Source organism: Molothrus ater, chromosome 14 (assembly GCF_012460135.2).
Source record: "Molothrus ater isolate BHLD 08-10-18 breed brown headed cowbird chromosome 14, BPBGC_Mater_1.1, whole genome shotgun sequence".
In the NCBI taxonomy this organism is placed as follows: domain Eukaryota; kingdom Metazoa; phylum Chordata; class Aves; order Passeriformes; family Icteridae; genus Molothrus; species Molothrus ater.
This window is the reverse complement of record NC_050491.2, coordinates 2,456,988-2,475,105: the sequence shown is the minus strand read 5'-3', so window position 1 is coordinate 2,475,105 and position 18,118 is coordinate 2,456,988. Positions and strand designations below refer to the sequence as shown.

Genomic DNA, 18,118 nt, shown 5'->3' with positions numbered 1-18,118 from the left:
GATATATTTTAAAATAATAATGGTTTCTCTTGCATTCATGAATTTCCCCAAAGTTACAGTAAGGGGAGGTACTGGCCAGCTGGGTATGGTGTGTTTGATGCCAGGGGATTCCAAGAGAGAAGGGATTTGGCTGCAGATTGATGTTTAATGTCACCCAAACAATGAGTGCCCTGATGAACCCTGAGGGCCACGTTTGTCTTCTGGCTCTGGTGCTCCTGAACAGGACTAGAAATGGAGTTCCAGCTTTTTGCTGCAGTTTTCCTGTCATTTAAAGGCTTGGTGAGACTGATCCAGCCACAAGTTTTGTCTCATAGAACTCCCAAGTTCTGTGTGTGTAGAATTTCCACAGGCAGTGCTGCTCCCACCCCCAGTTCCCACCCAGTTTGCACCTCTGCTGCAACAGGAATCTTCTTGATTCAGGAGCCCTGAGCAAGACAACCAGGGCTGTTTCACTATTTGAGAATAATGTTTGCAGAGCAAAATTCCAAGAGTTGTATCTCTTATAGCACCCAAAGACCAAAAATGCACGTGGCTGCTCAGGAGGACCCTGAGATTTGGAAGCACTGGGAGTGGCTGTGGCTGGAGTGATGCCAAGTGAGCCTAGAAATGAAGGACACTCCCTGGGGGTTTAGTTGGGTTTATTTTGCTCTTGCAGGCGGCCACAGACAGGCTGGAGAAGAATAAATAGGTTAAAGCAGAGTGTGGCAATGACAGAGCCCCAACATGGAGATGCTTGACCGTGTAACCAGAGTGCTTTGTCACTGTGCCTGATCCCTGTTCAGGTCAGCACTAACCTAAGCTGTTGGCCAAAAAGCTTTTTAAACATGCCCTTGACCAACTCAATAGTAATAAAATGTAAAAAAACCTCTTGTAATGCCATAGAGTCATATCCAGTTGTTCCAAGACTGTCAGTCTGTCCCAAAGTACTTCTGTCCAAAGTGTGTTGGTGCAACAGGATGCACTTCTGTAGTTAAAATGGTGATTTCTGGGAATTCCTGGATGATGGATTTGGCACCTTGGAAGAGACAGCAAAGGCAATAATGACTACAGTGCTTCAGCCCATGTCAAATCATGATCAGCAAAAGTAAGTCAGGCTCTGTGCTTGTCTCCTCTCCTCGTCCTGCCTTAGCTAACCATCTATGAGGAAAACTGCCTGACTTCAGGGGATTGCTGTTTTGGGGTTTTCTTCTTTGGAATTGCCTTTCCCATACACCCATACTCCCAATTAAAGTGGCTACAGGTTGCTCTGCAGCTCAGCTGAGTTTTTTGATAGCAACTTCTGCCAGGGCCAGTTCTAAGACAACACACAAGATCCTCTTTCCTCCCAGAGAAGCCAATGTTCCTCATTTAGATCCCCTTTTACCTTTAACCTGCAGCCAGGCCAGTTCTGTAGCTCACTCCTGGTGTTGCTCTGGTCTGGAGCAGCCCCACATTCCATGGTCCAGAGGAGCAGCTGGCCTGGCACTGCTCTGTGAGCCATGGACTGGCAGTGCTGCAAACTCCTGCTTTTAGGAACACTCTCCCATTTGCAGTTTTGCCACTCAGTCCCCTCCTCACTGCCACCCCAAACACGGCGCTGTCTATGCTCACTCCTAAAATTCAGCCAAAAAACCCCAAACCTGCTCTGAGCAAAGCGCTGCTGCCATGGCAGAGGCACAGCTGTGCCCTGCCTGTCCCCTGTGTGACTGATGGCACTGTCCCCACAGCCAGAGCTGTGCTCACTCCTGTGCCCCCACTCACCGTGAGGTGTGGAGAAGAGGCTGAGCAGGATGATGACGCTGGGCTGGACCCCGTGTTCCACCAGCACCTTGACAGCCTCGATGACTGTGTTCCCAGTACCTGGGAGGCAAGAGGGGGAGAGAGGGTTTAGGGGCATTGCCCTGGCTGATGAACTTGTCCTAAGCTGTCTGAGAATACCTGTGGTACTGCTGGTGTGACTGAATGGTGACTCTGTCCTTTCCCATGGGAAAGGCATCACCTCTGCATGTACTCCTTGTTCTCCTAATTGTCAGAGTGGATAAGTAACCTCATCCCAACAAACTCCTTATTATATGAATCTAGAAATGTCTCATAACAGAATAAGAAAAATACTGTTGAGTCTTTTCCCAAGGTAAATTTCATATAATTAAATTTATATCCAATCTTAATCTCAGCCTTACTCCCAAAAGCAGCTGTGCCCAAACGATTGCTCTGCATTCACACTGGTGCAGCTGAGAAATGTGTGTCCTGACACAGCCTGACCAGTTCCCTGCTCTGTCCCCTGTGTCCTGACACAGCCTGACCAGTTCCCTGCTCTGTCCCCTGTGTCCTGACACAGCCTGACCAGTTCCCTGCTCTGTCCCCTGTGTCCTGACACAGCCTGACCAGTTCCCTGCTCTGTCCCCTGTGTCCTGACACAGCCTGACCAGTTCCCTGCTCTGTCCCCTGTGTTCTGACACAGCCTGACCAGTTCCCTGCTCTGTCCCCTAAACCAAGCAGAAACCCCAAGCAGAGCCCCAGTGAGGACATTTTCAGTCGGTGCCAGCTCAGAGGAGCCTGGCTGTGGGTGCTGGGCACTCACTCAGGATGGGGTACATGAGCAGCACTTTCCTCCTGTAGATGTCGGGGGGGAACTTGGCGTAGTACACCTTGGCTCGCTGCGTCTCCTCGTCGCTCTGGATCAGGATTTTCCCGATGCGGATGGAGCGGCAGCAATCCCGCAGGCCCTGCTCCATCGCCTCCCCTGCAGGGGCAGCACAGACACAGCAGCACATGGTGACACTGGGCAAGGGGCTGCAGGGACAGGGACAGGCCCAAAGGGACAGTCCCAGATGGATAGTCCCAAATGGACAGTCTGCAAACGGACAGTCTGCAAAGGAAGAGTCCCAAACAGACAGCCCCCAAAGGAACAGTCCCCAGAGAGACAGTCCCAAAACAACAGTCCCCAAATGGACAGTCCCCAAAAGGATAGTTCCAAATGGACAGTCCCAAAGGAACAGTCTCCAAATGGACAGTCCCCAGAGGGACAGTCCCAAAGGAACAGTCCCAAAGGAACAGTCTCCAAATGGACAGTCCCAAAGGAACAGTTCCAAATGGACAGTCCCCAGAGGGACAGTCCCAAAAGGAACAGTTCCAAATAGACAGTCCCCAGAGGGACAGTGCCACCCCTGTGCTGGTGGGCAGTTCTAAGCATTAAAACACCTGAACTCTTCCCCTTTTCCCCTGTTTACAGCAAACTGAGTCTCCTCGGTGTTCCCGAGCCCTGGGTTTGGTGCTCCCAGCTGTGCTGAGCTCTCACAGGACAGAGCTGGGAAGGTCAGGAGGGGCAGGTGGGGTTTGGGGACACCCTGGTGACAGAGGGTGGGGCAGAGGGTGGGGCCAGAGCTGCTTTGCCAGCACAGGTGCCAAGGTTTGCCCAGCACTGGGCACTGACAGGAGCGTGGCCGGGGTGGGGCCCTGGCTCTGGGCACAAGAGGGAAACAGGGGAGGGCACTTGGCCCCTCCCAGGGAACAGTGCCAGGGAAGGGGGCACAGGAGAGCTGTGCCAGCCACTTGGCTCCCTAAAGGGTAATGGGAGATAGTCCTGGACATTCTCTTATCAAGGATACCCAAGAAAGAATTTGGGTAAACCTCTTGTTGCACATCTTTGAGAGGAAGTTGCTTCCAGGTTTCCAAAGCGTCTAAAGTGTGTCCTTCAGCAGCACCTACCACTTCTCATGATGCTGACCCCGCAGTTTCCCTTCTCGAATCGGACTCCTTCATACTTGTGTCCTGTGAGGAAAGAAACCAGAGCTCAGAGGCTGCTCCCTTCTGCCCTCTCTGACAGAGAGGAGATGGTCCTGGTCTGTCACTGACTGATGGGAACAGATGTGACACCAATCTCAAAGGTGAAGGGGCTGCTGTTTGATGTAAAAATGAGCACAGGTAAGGGATGGTGCTCCTGGGTGTGTGTGTGAACTCTTGCTTCTGCAGCTGACAGTTTGCAATTCATCATTTCTCTAAGTGTAAATAAAGCCACACCAATGCTTTCCTGCAGAGTGGGAGTGTCACCCTGCAGGAATGCAAGTGGAGCTCTCAGGGGGAACAGGACTCAGCTGGTGCACGTCTCACAGGGGTGCTGTGGGTCACACCATGGAGATGAGCACTCAGCAGCTGCCTGAGTGCTGCACACCTGAGGATCTGTAACCTTACAGGAGGAACCACAACTCCTGCAATGGTTTTCTCTAGTGCCACTTTGCATTTCCTGCTCATCCTCACTCCCAGCTGGCCCCAGTTGCAGGGCCTGATTTAGGCTGGCAAAGCAAAGCTGCTTGTGCCAAGCACTTTTTCCTTGATGGGCATGTGAAATGTCACAGTTTTAGTTCAAGGCTGTGGTGTGGGCAGGTGAACTGATCTTGCACATGCACTGGTACATTTCCATCATGGTTTTACAAGCTCACTGTAATCCTCAGTGAAATGACAGTGCTGACTGTTTTGCTCAGTTGTGCTGTTATGTGCCTTGAAGCTTTCTAAGCCAGCAGGGACAGTCACTGCCCTCCTCAGAGCTCCCCAGGGAAGTGTTCGTGGCACCAATAATCTGAGATACACCAAGTCTGTCAAAGACCATCTGGATGTTGCAGGGTTCAGTTTTAGGCTGTTCTCTGAGCAGGGAATTGGACTCAATGATCCTCTGAGTCCCTTCCAGCTCAGGATATTCTGTAACTCTTGGAACAATTCTTTGTATTTTGATACCAGTTCCACCTCCAGTCCTACCCAGGCCAGGGTGATTTCCCACATACCTGTAGGAGTGGTCACAGTACATTCTGTGTAGGGCAGTTGGTTCAGTCCCTCTTCAACCACGAGTCTGATCTGTGGAACCAGGGAGATGGGTCAGCTTAGAGGGATTGAGATCTCTGGAGATAAGGCACTACATGGCAGCAGGAGTTACAAGGACTGGCTGAGGCCAAAGGGTCTAAAAGGGTCTCTTTAACAGCAATTAGAGACTGAATTCAGAGACTTTTTGGGGGTGAGGCCTATGTTTTGGCCACAAATCAAACAAAAGCATTGCAGAACAAAATTGGGAGAAGAGAGGGGTTCATAAGCAATCATAAAACTGATTTTATTTACATCTGGTCAGCAGAGGCTTCCCAGACAAAGTATTCTCAACAGATGAGTGAGGCACCACTGTAACTCCATCTGCTGACAGGAAATCCTGGTGAGGGAAAGGTGCAGTTCCCCCTCAGCCAGGCTCTATTTTCACATCCCTGTTTCTAGACTAACTAACTAGCTAGCTGGGCTGCTAGAACAGCCCCAGAAGCTGCAGCAATGCACACACACCACCAGTGCCCAAAGGCAAGTCAGAATCTCTTCATCACCTCCATCTCCCAGCCCCTGCCAGCTCTGGTTTCCAGGTGGTGCTGCCAGTCCCTGCACTTTGGCTGGTCCAGGTGGAGGGGCAGCTCATGAGCCCCCAGCCCTCCCCTGGTGCTGCCCTGCAAAGCACCAAACATCCACTGCAGCCACAATGAGGGACCTGGAGGGTGCTCTGGGGATTAAAGATGTGAGAATTCTCTCTGTTCATGAGCCAAAGATTCACAGCCCAGAACTGCTCAAGGAAAGCTCCTGCCAAGCAAGAGCTTGAACTAAAAAATCACTGATAATTCAAAATGCACTGTGGGATGGAGAGTGAGGCAATGCTCCTGGGATGGAGCAGGTGTACTGCTTTACTGCTCACCCCAGGCAGTTCTTATTGCAGAGGGCAGCCTGGAAGGTTTTCCTGTCCTTCCATTCTGCCCCAGTTCCTGGCACACAAGCAGCCTCTGCTAGAAATGGTCCCTTACATTTATAATCTCTCTTTCAAGGTAGTTTTAGTCATTTTAGTACAATTTTTTCTTCCTAGAGCTGTGTTTGTGGCAGCCATACTCAGAGGTTGTGGTCAGTTTCTGGGACATTTGTACCCAATTTTATTTTATGTTTTTGAACTTAGTTCACCAAAAAAAAAAAGCCAACCTATTTGCCAGGTTTGGAAGAAAAGCCTTTTTCATCTTGCTGTAGTGCTGACATTGCTCACATAATCTGCCAAAAGTTTGAAGTAATCTAGTAAAGGTTTTATGGTCCAATAATCTCTGTGATCTCCCTAGACTTATCAGTGTTTTACACAGAGGCTGGAAGGATTCTTTGTAAACTTGTCAGTGTTGATAAAACATTTCTTTTTGCACTGTGCTTCCTGCCACCTCCACACTCAGGGATTCATTTTCTCCTCTTTTCTCTCATGCCCCAAGAACCAGCTGCTCCTCTCCCAGAGAGGTGGCTGCCATTGCTCAGAAGATCAAACCAGTGTTACTACAGCCCCTCATGAAACTGGAAGGTAGAAAGGTCCCAAGGTAGAAAATCCCCCAGCCCATTATGTGTGGCTTTTCTTGGAAGCTCAAGAGGAGGCAGAACATCCTCTGCATCTGCACAGCTCTTTGCAGCTCATTTGGAATGCTCACCCCCTGAAAGAGGCAGGAGGGCAGAAAGGTGAGGTGACCTGGTCAGTGTTACCCAGGAGCTGCTGGTAGGGCTGAGAAATGAATTCAGGGCTCCACCTCAGGCCTCCAGTCACCCCCAGAATGTGCCTCCTGCTGCAAAGCTGTGACAGCAGCTCAGTGCCTCCAGTGTGGCTGCTGGGATCAGGGGAGCTCCTGCCCAGAGGAGCTCTGTGCCCTTCCCAGCACCTGCCCCCAGCTCCAGCTGTCCCCAGTTCCACCACCAGCAGCCATAAGGACTGATTTTCATCTCCCATGCCAGGAGCTGCTTCTCCTCCTTCACAAACACCACCCAGGTTTGTCCTGGTCCTTCCTCCTCATGACTTTAACCCCACTTCTTTCAGCTTCAGGATCACAGCCCTGGCAGTGGCATTCAGACACTCCCTGCCAACCTCCACCACCCATTAACTCCTTTTTCTCACAAGTATCTTCAAACATTTCCTTTGTGTCATCCCCTTATGTGTGAAACAAACTGCCAGAAGAAAAAAACTGCACCCCAGAAATCCATCACCTTTAGAATCCCTCCTTAAGGCCTCTCCCTCTGGTGACCTCAGGAGACACTGCCCCAACAGCTGCCAAGGCACCTTAACCCCATTCTCCTCATTCTCCTTCCCAAGTTTAACTCCATTCTCATTTCCTCACTTCAACAATGTGCATTTTCTTCCCCTAGAATCCCACACTTTTCTTCAGGCATTGCCTCTTGCCATTAAACTCTGTTTGCTCTCTGGGTGGAAAACATGGCAAGTCATAACTGTTTGCACCTTGCCAAGTTTAGTAGAGAGCAAATTCCACATGAAATTAGAACTGTTCTCTGTCACACCTAGGAAAATATTCAGAAAATGAGAGTCCTACATATTCTTTTGTGCAAAATTCCTCCCACAAAATGGAAAACAGAGGAGCAGGTTCTGTGGCAAGAGCTGCAGAGGCTCTCAGGCTGTGCTGGCCAGCCCATAGAGGACACTGCTGCAAGGACCTGAACTCATGCCTGGATCTGCAGCTTCCAGCAATGAGAGGGGAAAAAAAAATCAGTGTTTGCCTCAGAACAGGGCAGGACACCAAGAAAGGAGAGAAAGTACATGGAGAAAGGTCCTTCACACTAACAGTAAGGTACTGGAATGCAGGAAACACATCCTCAGGAAGGGGAAAGTACGGGGGGAAAGTGGAAAGCCATGAAGATAACCAGCACTGCAGTCACTGCCTTGGCTTGTGGTCATATCTAAACCTGAGCAAGCCTGGATTAAGCTTGGGCTCATCACAAGCCTGCTGTGGCTGTAACTGTGAGTGGTCTCTGGACTATGCTGGAAGGGGGAAAACACCTCCCTGTGTTAATGAGAGTGGATTTGCAAAAAGCAAACACCCTTGTGGACACAAGTAAGTGTGTGTAGTAGCAAGTGCTGGGGTTTTCTTGAAGCTTGTAATTTAAATGAGATAAAGGCTACACTCCCAGCAGTCTTTGTTCTGACTTACTAAAACATGTGAAAACTTCAAACTGCTTTGTCCCTGCCAGTAACCACCATATGGCTAAAGACAAATCCTCCATGTGGATGCACCCAGAGCTAATAATCTAATATACACCAAGTGCCAGGAGGCACTGCTGCATGCAGGCAACTGCTAACATCTAGGCTGTAAGAAATTGTACTGCTTTGTTCACAAGATCAAAAGTGCTGCTTCAAACTAAAACTCAATTATCTGCAACCTCTGTGCATCTGTTTTTGAACAGAATTTTCTTATTACTGCAGGTCTCTGTCCTCAAGTAGCTGTGTCTGGTAACACCATGGTTTCTGGAACCTGTTGAGATGAAACAGTCAACAGAAGTCCCTATACAGAGAGTTGCAGTCACACAGCAATTTCCTTTGGGTAGAAAAGTTGCTGTCACACCACCATTGCTCTGTCCTGAAAGAGCCATTTCATGGAAGAGTTACAGTACAATATCAAGAAGCAGAAATTCTTCACCTACCAGACGATCAGCAGAAAATACGAAGTCTCCTCTACTGGATTTCCTGGAAAAGGTAATAATTTACATTTTAAATTGGGGAATAACTTTAAGAACATTGCTTAAACACAACATGAAATACTGTATTCCAAGGCAGTTCAGAGAAAAGTCTCCTATCATATACTGAATTTATGCCAGAGGTTTCCTGGCTGGTGGCAGAGATGCAGTGACCCAGCACTGGGCTTTGGCTCTGCACCAGCAGCAATCAAACACAAGAGGATGGATGATGTTCTCTGGGTTTCCCATGGTACTGCTGCTCCAGCTCAGTTCCCAAACACCTCCTGAGCTCAGATATTCCTGCACTCCCTGCAGCTCTGAGCAAGTGAGCTTTGCTTGCCTGTCCTCCAGTCAGACAGAAACTGTGGGGCAATGATCATGCAGGTCCTTAACCCAGGGCTGACAACACACCTGATAAGCAGGAGACACATCCTGTCTTATCTAGAACTCACTGAGTGGTTAGACCAGTGAATGTGAGGTTAAAGTGAGCAGGGATTAATGAGCATTCCCATGAAAACACCTCTCTGCCTCTTATTAGTTTGGGTACAACCTTTTGCTGTGTGCCTGTGTGGCTTTTGGCCCCTTGAGAAGGCAAAATGAAAGGTTAAAAGCCTGAATTTTAAAAGCAGCTTTAACACCTTGCTTCCCATGCCAAGAGCAACTCCCACTACACCAGAATAGGAGACACTTCTGATCAAGGAGCCAGCACTCACAGGACAGTGGCTTTGAAAACCCTCAGACACAGCACCAACATGGTAAGAGGTACTTTTAACTGAAATGTTCTATTAATCCCTCTCATGTTTTCAAGCCCTAATACTCTGCATGTCTCCTTAAATACCATTTTGTATTTAATCCCCAAGATTGTGAGCCACCTCATGCTTACATGAATGAAAGTCAAAAGGTTTGCCTGCTCATTGCCTAGGAACCAGTCACTTATTCCCACTTAAAAAGAGGTTTTAAAAGAGCAGTAACTTAATCTAGTTCATTCCTTGCACTAATAACACACTGTTAAAATACTGTTTGCCTTTTTTTCCCCCCTTCTTTCTGGTACTGACAGGATATCCCTAACTTGCTGCTATTTTGACATTAATTAGACAAGCAATGCTCAAAAAGACCCCAAAACTGGGGGAAAAAAAACCCAACCCCAAATCTGTGCAATTATATGACCTGATTTTATTAAGGTTTTTGGAAAGTTTCATACTTCTATCTGTGGTGTAGATAAGTATTTTTAAAAGAGGGAAGTAGCAAAGTGGCATATCTAGGTTCTTCCAGACTGGCATTTCAGAAAATTGAGCTGAATTTCACAAATAGGTGTAAGACAGACCCAACAATGTCCAGACCACAGCTTTGACTGCAAAGTGCCAACGTGTTCTGAGTGAATACTCTGAGATATTAATGCAGATTATGAGGCTTTGCACCAACTCCTCTGTCCTTGCAGACACAGATGTTCCTCTGCACAGTTCACTGAACACCCTTCATTGGTCACACCTGCTTTTTGAGAAGGGGAGGGCAACAGAAAATGACAGTGCATACAAATAACAGTAATGCAGAAAATGTCAGACCTTGTGTACAGGGGCAGCTGGAAAGCTGAGACCACATCTCAAACCCCACATCCTGTCAGAATTGCCAGGGGCAGGAAAAAAAAGGGGCTTATGTGAAAACACTGTAACTGTTCTTCCTAAATGCCAGCTAGAAATACATAAAGCAACAATTCATGTCAGACCAGAAACTGTTTCAGCTGCTTCATCAAGTAACAAGACAACATCTAAAAATATGAGGCATGAAAACCTAACTTGTAGCAGGAACATTGTGTTACACAATAAAAATAAGTTTCACTTTGTTTCTGATGGCAGGGGAGTGTGGCTGATATCACAGTGTCTGTCTTGGGAGGTGGGAGGAAATGGGTTTTTGGGGACTGGACTGTAATATAAAGTAGCTGCAGGGTTTCTTGCTGCTTTAGCACTTGGTGCTAGTGACAAACACTGCCAGGTCTGCAGGTATTGGGGCTTCAGGAATTCCTGTTTCTCTCATTTCCTCACAGAACTTGTGGAGAGACACCCAGGGTGAGGGCCAGGCTGGAAAAAAGCCACTTCCCTAGAGAGGATTTGTAGAAGGTTTTTTAAGAAAACTGAAGGCACTGGATGAGCTGCTGGCACTCAGGGGGATGAGGTACCTGGGAACAGATCCATGTTCTACCTGCAGCACTTCAGCACTTAATGGACTGCAATCTTTAATTATTTCCATGCTGGGGCTGGGATGCAGAGGGATCCCACCCTCCCTGCCTGCAGCACAGTGAGTTACACACTCCTGAACCCCCTGCCCTGTGCAGCAGCCACACATCTGCAGCCACTCTGCCATCTGCATTTCTGTGTTATGACTCTGCTCCTCAGGAACAAGAAGCTTTAGTAGAATGTCACAGAATGATCTCACCCAACAGGAACCTTAAAGTACCTGGATTTAAATTGTAGCTCCTGTTAAATCATGAGTTAAAATGACACTGCCAGCCTGAACTAATGAATTTTCTTCTATATAAACACATCACTGCACTATTCATTTCAGCTTCCAGATCCCTGGTTCACATCTGAGGCTAGAAATTACCTTGAGATCATTCCCTCCTTGTAAAGAGACTGTGACTGTTCTAGAATGTTCAGTACTGCAGGGCATCAGCTCACATCCCATCAGAGCACTCCAGCTCCATATCCCACTCAGCATGAAAGGCACCCATTAAGCACTTGCTGAGCAGAAGAGGACAAGGCTGAGGGAAAATGAGGAAACCAGGCACAGTGAAGTTGAGGTGATCCATCCATCTCCCTGACTCTGGCACACAGACCAGGCTCTTGTTAATTTTAAGGAAGCAAAAGTGCCATTGCAGTCTGCCAGGAGGACATCCCTGTCCCAGCCAGCACCTCTGAATCCCATGGGACACCATCACCAGCCACATGAAGGTGGGTTTTTCTTTACAGTAATACCAATTGAAAGGCCATGATTTCTTTCTCTGAATCCTCTCAGGAACAAGGAAAGAGCTTTCCACTTCTCTGAGGAGCTCATGCTATGGACAAAACAGAGTCCTAAAAGCCTTCTGCATCTGGCTGACCAGACCTGAGCTCCATCCCAGCTCACTGGGATCATCTATCTGAGTATTTACCCCTTCCTCACTTACAGTAATAGTCCCAAATTGACTGGGTTTTTTCCCTACTTTTGTTGAATTTCTCACTCCCAGCTTGCCTTTTAATGTCTGCCATTTTCAGGTATTCCTGTATTTGGAACATCCATCCTCTGCAGCATTGAGGATTCTAAATATTCTCCTTAAGTTAAGGTGTTACATGTTCTTTTTTAATCCAGAAAGTCTAAGTGACAGGGCTCTAGCTGCCTGTAGATGACAGCTTCTCCTTCTTCCCAAGTACTGTATGTCAAACACCTCTCTATCAGCTTAAATTGCATTTTTGACCAGTAGCTGCTCTGAGCCACATTGCTGCCAGTTCACAAACACAGTTCTGAGGAGGAGGAGTTTCTTTTAGTACCTGGTTTGAATGCTACAGTAGCTACAGAGTTGTCCTAGAGCAGACTGCAGCTGCCCAGGGACAGGTTAATGAACAGTGCCTAAAAAATCCTTTTTTCCCTTCAGCATCTCTATGAATGACAGGTATGAAAACAGGCCAGTCCAAGGTCTCTTAATGAGATGCAGCTGAATTCCTGGGACAGGACACAAAAATAATATTTCCCTACTGTCCTTACCTACAAACCCAACCTTTCTGAGCAGGCTGGTACCTGATTTTCCTCACTGGTTGGGAAGGGAGCTTGGAAGTGACAGTTCCATCCCCACTTCCAGGGCAACATCACACTCAGAATAAAGTACAGCCTGCAATTGCTGCAGCTGCTCTGAGTAATTCACTGTTTACAAGTCCTATTCTAGACTTCCTCTTGCCAAACTCTTGTGCAATAAAGCAGATGTAATTCCAAAGAATGTCCTTCAAGTTAAAATTGCAGCTGCTGCTTTCTGGATAAGCTCACTGTAACCACAAACCTCTTAAATGTATTTGAAAGTGGTCAAAACCCATGTACAACAAAATAATAATAATAAAACCCCTGAGTAATTACATTGCTAGTATTTGTCTAGACATCAAAATTATATGGTTTTCACTAACCTCAACATCTTTCAGAGGCTATCACCAAGCCTAGTTTGGGTTCCCTGTCTGTCTCTCTCTGCTTAGCCCACTCCCAGCTTCCTTTTCTGCTCCACAGAGAAGCTGCCAGCTGGGTGTTCTCACCTGCACAGATCTTTTGGGTGGTCTTGCCACAAGTGCCCTCCTTACATCAAGACTGCACTGCCTCTGGTGTTCCTGCTGACAGGTTTTGTTTTTCCCCACAATGCTTTGAAAATTAAGGAAAAGCCTCCACAAACTAGTTTAAGATGAGGAAGATCAGCTAAGTTACCAAAGTTAATGGAGGTACTGTCTTTGAGAAATGGTGATCAGTTTTGCATTAAAAATTTTATTATTGTTAGCTACAAAGTTGGGCCTCAAGAATCAGAAAATAGCAAAACATGGACTATGCAGATGGACAGATGTGAAACACAGCATGGAACAGTGTCTCTGCAATGATTTATTGCAGGTGTCAGGAAGCCACTGTGTCACAGGAAGAGAGGGTTTTATTCAGAACCTGATCACTCTATTAACAGACTTGGTTTCACACCTCTTTGCTGGTGGTTCTTGCAAACCAGTAGTTTTTCATAAATAGATGGATGCTACTGAAGTTTGTCTTATGTTGTACGCTATATTTAATACCTTCCACTATCACCTTCCCAGTGCTGAACAAGCTACAAACGTGATCAGTGGGAGGGAGGGATGTGTTCAACACCTGAGCTGTGTTGTGGAACATGGTGCTCACAGGTATCTCCAGGCAGAGCCTGGGAAGGGCTCCCTGCCCCGTGCTGCCTGCAGGATGCGATCTCCAGAGAGCGGTAATGAGCCCCAGCCCGCCCGCGGCTCCCTAGGGTACAGCCAGGCTCCTTTCTCCAGGGATTTACACACATTGATTGTACTGCACGCTCCTTGTGCCGATGATGTGGCACGCAGGCTCCGAGCCACCCGCAGGGCGGAGGTGAGCAAACACCGCCATCAGAGACCGTCCAAGTGTGTGAGGGGTTCAAAGCCCGGCCGAGCCGCTCGGTCTCGGGCAGCCCCGCGGCGGGGAGCGCAGGGAGCCCCCGGGAGCTGTGCGTGCCCTGCCCTCGGGCCCGCCTCACGCCCGACATGGCCGCGCCGCCAGCCCGGGCGCTCCAGCCGGCACACGCGGCACCGCAGCGCGTCCCGCCGGCCTCGGGCCTCGGCCCGCCGGGACCCCGCAGGCGGCACCGGGCAGCCGGCACCAGGGCCCGGCCGAGAGCCGCTCGGCGGGGCTGCGGCTCCCTGAAGAGGGAAGGATGGAGCGAGCGACAGGCGACGATCCCCCTCCGCTCCCCGGCCCGCCGCGGCCCCTCCCCAGCCCACACGGCCCGGCCCGGCGCGGCCCGGCGCGCTCACTTGTCCCTGATGATGGTCTGCAGCTCCCGCAGTTGGTCGTTCATCGGCAGCAGCTTCAGCTGCGGCCCGATGGCCGGCGCGCCGCCCTCCCCGGCGGGGACCGGCGCCACCGCCACCACCCCGTTACTGCTGCTGCTGCTGCTGTCTGGGCTGGGGCAGCCGCTGTCCTCGCTGGGCTCGGCGAAGCGGATCAGCCGGGAGCCGCCGCTCGCCGTGGCCGTGGCGGCCGCCGGCGGCTCATCCTGCGGCCGCGGGCCGAGGCGCTGGTTCTGGCAGGGCATCGCCTCCATGCGCCGGGGCCGCGCCCCCGTGCGTGCCGCCGGGGCGGGGGAAGCGCGCCCGCCGCCCGCGCTCCATTGGCAGGCCGGCGCCGCCGCTCAGCCCCGCGGCGGGAGCGCAGCGCGGGGGCGGGACCGGCACCGACCCTGCCCCGGCCCGGCCCCGGCCCTGCCCGCGCTGCGCGCTCCGGGACAGCCCCCAGGAGCTGAATAAAAGCATCCTTTGAGTCGCTGTTTTTAAATTGAGAAAGGAGGCCTGTGGGGGTTAGAAAATGAACAAGGGGTTTTGACCCCTTTTTTTCTTTTCAGTAAATATGTACAAATCATTGCCAGGACCTTACACATCAATGCCAAACTTTCCAAGGGACACCCATGCAAACACTAGGACAGGGAAAGGACAGGACCTCTCTGCCAGAAACAATCTACAGTCTGAAATTCCTGGCTTCTTGCTTTGTGCATTTTGGGCATCTAACGGGAGGTGGAGTCCCAAAGGGCCCAGGAAACAGCTCCCAGGAAAATGCAGCCCCTCCACTGCCTGAGAGCAACAGAGCACCGAGAGTCACTAAAGCCCACGAGACTGACGGGAGATGAAAAAGGAACCGGATTTCATGACTTACTGTCCAATACTTAATGAAATACTTGAAGACTGTTGCAGCAATATACAAGCAATACAACAAAGAATAGGCTAAGAACAGTAGAAAGAATTTGTAGTTAGAAAATCCAATGCAGTTATTCACCCTGGAGGACAAAAGCAAAGTTGAAATCAGGATTGGTGCAGCACACGGTGGTTGTAACACAAAGAGCACGGACCAGTTTTGGGGGGTTTGGAAGCCCTGGGTCACACAACCGAATTTGCCAACGAGCAGCTCCCCTTAGTGGCCGAAAGGGAACAGAACCCACGGCTCCGCTTTCCCCTCCAACCCTTCCCGCGGGCCGAGGAGAAGCACAGCTCCGACTTTTGGAATTGCTTTAAGGTTGGTACCACAGCTAAATGGGTCACAGAGGCAGCAGCTCGTTCCTCCTGTCTGCCTCTTGTCCGCCAAGGAAATCTGAGCCGGGAGTTCTGTGCTGCTTTATTCCTTTGCAAACCTCAGGAGCCACCTCAGCCCTGCCTGTTTGTTACACACAGCCCAACTCACCCCACAGCTGGTTGGAATTCTCCATGCACAGGACAACTCTAGAAAGGAACACGGGGGTGTACAAAAACCCCAGAGGGTGTTTGTGTCAGAACTCAGGTTTGGAAAATCCTCTCCAATTTTGATCAGCAGGAAGGTTCAGGTAGGGAAATGTTTGTGTCGTTTCTGAATTCTTAAATCTTCCATTTTTTTAAGAAATAAAAGGAGGAATTTAAGAAATTTAGTGGCAGCAATTCTGGAAAGTGTAAAGCTCAATTATTCCATGCAGCTTTCTGCACAGACAGGCATATAGATGTGTAGCAGTATATATATATAAAGAAGGCTTTCTTTTCCAAAAAGTGCCTTTATAAAAGAGAAACTGATTGAGAAAAGGAAGGCAGGGGCTCACCCTCTCTCCTCCTCCTTCCTTTCTAGGTCATGGCATGTGATTCAAAAGCAACAGTGTGCTGTGGGAAATAACCCTGAGCCTGCAAACAGTGAGTCCTTACTGAGCCCAAAGCCATTCCTGCAGAAGAAAGCTGGAATCATGAGCTGCACACACTGAATTTCTCCTGTCCTCTCTGGCACACCTGTCCAGCCTTACAGCTTTGTCAGAAACCATCCCAAGCCACCCAAAGCAGCAGTGCAGGCTGAGCCCCCAGCTGCAGACAGACTCCCCCTGCATCCCTGGCTGTCTGCATCCCCCCTGAGCTCTGTCTCAGAGCAGCTGCAGGAGCAGAGCTGATGTTCAGCCCACACCTTCTCTTTGCCCCCATGCTCCAGACATACCCAGGAGATGCCCGAGGCTGTCGCTGACCTTGAGGGGAAAGACAAATTTCCAACGTGCCCGACAGAGCTGCGGAAGGACCGAAGGTGAGGAGGGTCCCTGAGGAGTTTCCAGGCTTCTCCATTCCTTGACAGGCTCCTTGCTCCACCAAGCACCCCAAAGACACCCAACCCTGCCTCACAAGGCTAAAAACCTCCTTCTTCAAGTCAGGCAGTTCCAGCAGGGTCACAGCCTCTGAGGCTCCCCTGGCCCCATTAAACTGAGCTGCTCACGGGCTCTGAGCCCCCAAATCTGTCCCTGCCTATTCCTTCCTTTCTCCCACCTTCCTTCCAACATCTCAGCTTTAGATTGTAAACCTTCCTTCAAACTGTGCATTTCTCTTACCAGTTTCCATGGCCAAACCCCTCCTTGGTGGTGCCTTCTGAGCAGGAGGAAAGGAAAGCTCCCATTTGTGCCTGGGCCAAGGCAGCGCTCTGGGGACAGAAGGCTCTGTGTGCCCTCGTTCCCTTGGCAGGAACAACAACCTCGGCCACTTCAGGGGAGGTGACTGGATTAGCAGGGCACAAAGGGAAAAAAGGGAAGAAGAAAAGCAACCAGTAGCAGCCAAAAAGTCTCAGGCATGGCCTGGTGTATTTGCAGTGAGCCAGAGCACAGGTTGGAGCAAAACCTGGAGAAGGCAAAGGGATCAGGACATCACAGAGCCACAAACTGCTCTGGATTCACTGCAGCTTGGATCTTCTCACAGGCAGGAAATCCATGACCTGGGCAAGGCTGGATGCCTCTGCTCTGTGCTGGGCTGATGTGCCCCTTCAGTTGTTTCTTCAGCACTTTAAGGGATGGTAACTCCACCACTGTCCCGGGAGATTCCTTCCAATGCCTGACCACATTTTCAGTGAAAACAAATGGACATGTCGTTTTTGTAACACAATCAAACACATTTAAAATACAGCTCTTTTATGCTACATATTTAATTGGCTGTGAGATATAATTCACACTGCATTTCCAAAGTGTGTGCAGCTGCTCAGTTCTTAAATGCAGGGTCTAAGGATTAATAGTTCATATTTTTCTAGAAATAAGTGCAACAGTTGCTAAATCCAAAAGAGCACTGTGCCTTTCAGCATGCATTCTACTTGCCAAAATTATTTTACACCTCTGGAAAAGGGCTTCTATGTGCCCTTAACCTTTTCCTCTTTTTCTATTTTTATTTTCTTTGCATTACTTTGTTCTCATTAATTTTCCCTCTTGCTTCATATACTTCCTTGAAGCATTCCCCTCCTTGTGTTCATACCCTTCCCATACCATTGATTCTAAAAGATGTTTGAATATTGATGCTTTCCTTTTTCCTGTAGCCTGACTCCTGAATTGATTTGGATTCCCACAGCCCTGGGGTTTTTCTTTTAGGCTGATGCCTGCTACAGCTGGAACTGCCAATGTTACCATACAGAACAGAAGTTTCAGTCTCCCTTTGGAATACTGATTATTTGGAATTCAGTGTTGATTCTTACCATTTTATAGGAAAGATAGTAATTATAAATCTTACTTCCTAGAAGATATAAGTACTTATTGCTAGAAGTGAAATTCATTACAATCATATTAAGCACCTTTAATGAGAAAGAAGCTAAGAACTTCAAGAAACTCTAAATAAAATATTTTTTCACCTCCACAAGATGGGTGTTGTACTTGTGTTGCTGAGCTGCTTCTGTAAACTTTTCTAGCCAAAAAACGAACATATTCTCATTTAGAACACTGACCTTGGTCTCAAACCCTGGTTTGTTGTCTACACAGCTCCTGGAAAAAGGCCAGATTAGACATCTTTTAGGATTCTATTCACAAATCTCCTTTGTGGTGAGTTATTTCCATTACTGGAGTTTCTATTTCTTCAGCTGAGCTGCTTCTGTCATCTTTCCAGAGTGCCAGGTCTGGAGCAGGCATTGATTTGTC

The 18,118-nt window shown here is 49.0% G+C and overlaps 1 protein-coding gene across 2 annotated transcripts; it reads right to left on the bottom strand.

The window, feature by feature from the left end:
• Nucleotides 1-621: 621 nt before the first annotated feature.
• On the bottom strand, nucleotides 622-16,651 carry UPRT (uracil phosphoribosyltransferase homolog). 2 transcript variants are annotated; one of them, XM_036402440.2, is made up of 7 exons: nucleotides 16,562-16,651; nucleotides 8,443-8,485; nucleotides 4,758-4,827; nucleotides 3,688-3,750; nucleotides 2,561-2,722; nucleotides 1,741-1,839; nucleotides 622-1,015 (listed from the first exon to the last, which is right to left on the bottom strand). In XM_036402440.2, the coding sequence occupies exons 1-7, from the start codon at nucleotides 16,624-16,626 to the stop codon at nucleotides 909-911; spliced, it is 609 nt and encodes a 202-aa protein (XP_036258333.1). In that variant the 5' UTR covers nucleotides 16,627-16,651; the 3' UTR covers nucleotides 622-908. The 2 variants fall into 2 exon arrangements, with proteins under 2 accessions (XP_036258333.1, XP_036258332.1); XM_036402439.1 differs by lacking the exon at nucleotides 16,562-16,651 and adding an exon at nucleotides 13,998-14,302.
• Between the last annotated feature and the right edge of the window lie 1,467 nt (nucleotides 16,652-18,118).